The sequence below is a fragment of the Malania oleifera genome, chromosome 2, assembly GCF_029873635.1.
Source record: "Malania oleifera isolate guangnan ecotype guangnan chromosome 2, ASM2987363v1, whole genome shotgun sequence".
NCBI lineage: Eukaryota > Viridiplantae > Streptophyta > Magnoliopsida > Santalales > Ximeniaceae > Malania > Malania oleifera.
In genome coordinates, this window is record NC_080418.1 from 9,577,145 (window position 1) to 9,581,229 (window position 4,085).

A 4,085-nucleotide genomic window follows, 5' to 3' on the forward strand; every position below is an offset into this window, starting at 1 on the left:
AACCACTAAACAAAGGATAAATGTTCCATTCAAAATGACTTTTTATATGAATGAAGTGGAATAAGCTAATTAGTTTTGTATTTTACAACAAAATAGACTGAATTTCTTATAAAAATTTATTATCTTATATATCTTATACTATTTTTTATCTACCCACCAGTATTATTTATATATATGGCGAAGGATCATAGGTAGAGTTAGAGAGAGAAAATAATTTAGAAAGAGAGAGGAATTATTAATTAGATGGAACTGATTATAAAATAACAGTGGCAAGTGGCAAATATCTGAGCCCATAATGCAAATCTAGGTAGGACAGCAGAACCTACCCAGCTTCGTCCTCATCAATTCAATGACATTTATTTATTTATTTATCTACTCCACCAGTCTCCTCAATTTCAGCCGTCCATTACAAATTAATATTTTCAAAAAGGAAGAAAACAGAACAGCGATGATCAGCGGCGGCTTTTTGGTCGGAGTAGGCTATCTATCGGCTTTCGGCGGATAGCCGCAGTAGACGGACGAGCCCTTCTTAATTAGTCTTTCCCCGCGACTAGCTAACCCCACCCCTCCTACCTTACCTTTTCCATTTCATCCGTCCTCTTTATTTTGGTTTCATCCTCTCCGTAGATCATGCATGCAAACACGTACACCTCCTCCCACAGACCACACACAGACAATTGCAATTTCCATTCTTTGTTATTATTGTTGTTAATTCAAAGATCTCACATATGTATGTACCCATCGACCGACCGCTTCATCAATACGTCCACTCTTGAGGAAGACCCATCTCTTGATGATGACAGCGGTTTATGGCCGCCGCCCTCCCCCTGCAGTGCTCCTCCTCTGCCTGGCCGTGGCCATGGCCGCCCAGTGACCTTTCTCCTGCAACCCCTACGTGTTTCAATTAGTCACACCCATGCACACTGGCATGCACTGATATGATCCATGATTCTCACCAACCAAACCGGCCAAAAGAAAATGAAAAGAAAAATTCAAAGTAAGCACGTACGTACCGTGCTGGTGGGTAATTTCGGTTTGGCTGGACGGGCTAGATAGAAAACCCTTTTGGTCTAAATTGAGTTTTAGTGCCTGAACCACTCTTGCTGGTAGGAGGGCTGTTGAGCATCCTGAATATTCAAATAATATATCATAAAATTTTGCTAGACATACATAATTAAGGTGGATAAATTAATTTAAATTAGAAAATTTCGCTAAACATACAAAATTGACATGGGTGGGATTTTTAAAAACATAAAATTTTGCTAAACATGAACTTAAGATGGGTACTATTTTAAAAAATTATAATGCATGTCATTAATTTTACTGCTATAGTAAGATAGGATTTTGGAATATATATATATATATGTGTGTGTGTGTGTGTATGTGTTTATCAATTATGGGCTTGGTTCAAAGAATTTTTAAAATTCATAAAACTGTAACATTAATAAGAAATTTAAATATTAATATTTTACTTTTTTTTTTTTTATATATAAAGGGCAACTAAATTATGTGCATAAAGGTATGGAAAATGGCTTTCTTTGACTTCCTAAAACCCTTACACTAAATTTGAGAATTTTGAATTAAAGAAATATAAAAAATTGCAACAAAGTATTAAAATTTTTAAATAATTAATTAAGTGAATAAATCACAAAAAAAAAAAAAAAAAAGCCATGAAATGCAAGCAAATGTGTACTTACCAACATCAAACAAGTGGACCCAAATGAATCCACTTATCCTAGATTTTGCCATCACCAAAAACAAACATGAACAAAGACAGATGAAATGGCAAAGTCAGAAGCACAGAGAAAATTGTACTCATACCCCAACAAATGAGAATTCAAATTCCCGAGTACCAAACAGGTGAATCAAACGAAAGCTAAAACATCAATTTCAATTCGAGCAACCAATCTTATCCCAACCGTACCTGGTTTCTTGCGCCACTCACGGTCGTTGCCCACTCCACGGGGCAAGAAAACGCCCGTCCCACACGACCCGCCCTTCGAACCCGACCCGCCCAGGAAAACCGCCCGCATACCCTCCCCGGACACCGGCTGCCTCCGCCGAACATGATTCTGCGCTCTACGCCCAGTGATGCAACCATTGCAAGCTCTGTCCCCGTCTCGCACATTCCGGAGGTTATGAAAATTCGGATCCATTTGCTCTGCTTTCTGAACTCGTCTTCTTCCCCAGCATCCGCGGCCCTGTTCCCTCATCAGCTGCTCTTGTTTCAACTGATAAAACTGCAAATTATGTGAAATTAAGCATTAGTTGGATTCTGGGTATAAGAATTGATTCGAGTTTTGTAAAGTTCCGGTGTGTTTGATGGAGATTAATGATTCTATTTTCTTACTCGAATGGCCCGTGTCCGATCGTGGAGCAGACGGGAATCAAATGATCCAACGTGCGCAGGCTTCTGGTAGGCGGACCATTTGTCGTCCAAGCTCATATTCTCTAATTTTCCGGCGACGTCGTCGATCGCAGGCGGCGACCCTTTTGGCTTTCCGCAGCTCCCGAACCCCCATAGCTTTAAATTCAAGGTTAAAAGCACGAATCACATAAATACTAGTATTATTTTAGAACCCATTAATTAATTATTGAAGAAACGGAGACTAATTCAAACGAGCGAAAACCTTGGGATTCTCAGATCGAACGGTTGGGGCGGCGTTGTAGTCGTCTTCCTGGAGCATGTTGCGAGCCATCTCGTGAGCCAACTGAACAATGTAATCGTCGTCGTCGCTCTCCGGCGAGCTCGAGCCAGAGGAGTTCGACCCGGAAGAGGCGTACCCGTTAGGACCGACGCCTTTCTCGTCGCCGTCGAGGAGCAAGTGAGGGGGCAGCAGCAAGTCCTCCTCGTCTGGCAGGTCGGCGTTAAAGGCCATAGCAAACTATCGAGAAACTGATTAACTAAGAGTCCAATAGCCGACTCCCCCGCTCAAAAAATAAGAAGAAGGAAGCAGGGGAATTAAGGAATTGAAAGGGGGCGACCGAGGTGGGTGATTCACTAATTTGACTAAAGTAAATGACCTTAAAGCCGAAATAATGGCGGTTGCTGCGAAATTGTCAAAAGGGAGTGTAATGATGGAAGCAGAGTGGAGTTGTCAGCCCCAGTGTACTGGTTTGCGAGGAGAGTGCGAGCTGGGAAAAAGCACAAACAGAGCTTAACTTCAATTGGGAGGGGTCGCTGGTTTTTAAAAAAGGCAACCAAACAGAGAGAGAGAGAGAGAGAGAGGAAGAAAGAGGGGGGATTCAGGGAAAGTCCAGCTGGTGAGGTCAGAGAGGAGAGGAGAGTCGAGCAGGGGAGGAGGAGGAGAGGGGAGGTTGCTTCCTTGGGGGGTTTAAGTTTAGTTCAGTAGTTGGAACGGAACGTTTGTCCAGCAGCGCAAAACGCTACATCACCTGCGCCATTTGTTACCAGCGTTTAATTCCCACCCTCTTTGGGCTTTCTTCCCTCAGTTATTTTATTTTTAAAAAAAATTTAATTACTTTCTCCAATTAATCGCTTAATTATTTTATTAAGTAATTATTTATCAACTATGTCCATCGTTCCTCCTTTGACGCTCTCCCATTTGCTTCAAAAATCTTTGAAAATTTTAATGTTCAAATTTTTTTAGAAAAAATTTAGGTTTTGAAGTCATTTAAAGTTCTTTAAAAACTTGCAAACCATCCTAGTTATAAATTTTGGACACATAATTATTTGAATTGAATTTCTCGAGCTTGTTATTTGATTTTTGGAACAAAATAATTTTTATGAGCTCAAATTTTTATACTAAATTATGACTAGGGGTGTGCAATTGGTTGGTTCGACCAATTCGGCCAATTAACTGAATTTTTTTGATTAACCCAACCCCATAAACGAACCGGCCGAATTGACCTCTTTAACCAAACTGTACCCGAATGAACCGAATTGTCGAGTAATTCGGTTAACCGAATTTAACCGTGTAAAATTAAATTTAATTATAAAAAAAAATATGAATGTATAATTTGTATGCCGAAATGGGAATGACCGAATGAAGCATTGGAAGTTTGGAACCCTAGCGTAAAATCATATAATTTAATAATTTATATTCAATTATTAATTAATTAAA

The 4,085-nt window shown here is 39.9% G+C and overlaps 1 protein-coding gene across 2 annotated transcripts; it reads right to left on the bottom strand.

Moving 5' to 3' along the window:
- Nucleotides 1–223: 223 nt before the first annotated feature.
- On the bottom strand, nucleotides 224–3,351 carry LOC131148794 (uncharacterized). 2 transcript variants are annotated; one of them, XM_058098720.1, is made up of 5 exons: nucleotides 2,631–3,351; nucleotides 2,351–2,524; nucleotides 1,925–2,240; nucleotides 1,014–1,127; nucleotides 224–882 (listed from the first exon to the last, which is right to left on the bottom strand). In XM_058098720.1, the coding sequence occupies exons 1-5, from the start codon at nucleotides 2,877–2,879 to the stop codon at nucleotides 758–760; spliced, it is 978 nt and encodes a 325-aa protein (XP_057954703.1). In that variant the 5' UTR covers nucleotides 2,880–3,351; the 3' UTR covers nucleotides 224–757. The 2 variants fall into 2 exon arrangements, with proteins under 2 accessions (XP_057954703.1, XP_057954702.1); XM_058098719.1 differs by having other exon boundaries at nucleotides 224–891; nucleotides 2,631–3,295.
- Between the last annotated feature and the right edge of the window lie 734 nt (nucleotides 3,352–4,085).

Excerpts from the sequence above, each read along its gene's own strand:
- LOC131148794 (XM_058098719.1), bottom strand. The coding sequence starts at position 2,879 with ATGGCCTTTAACGCCGACCTGCCAGACGAGGAGGACTTGCTGCTGCCC. Across the intron at positions 2,241-2,350 it reads ATCGGACACGGGCCATTCGA|TTTTATCAGTTGAAACAAGA; the intron begins GTAAGAAAATAG and ends CATAATTTGCAG. Across the intron at positions 1,128-1,924 it reads TGAGTGGCGCAAGAAACCAG|GATGCTCAACAGCCCTCCTA; the intron begins GTACGGTTGGGA and ends TTGAATATTCAG.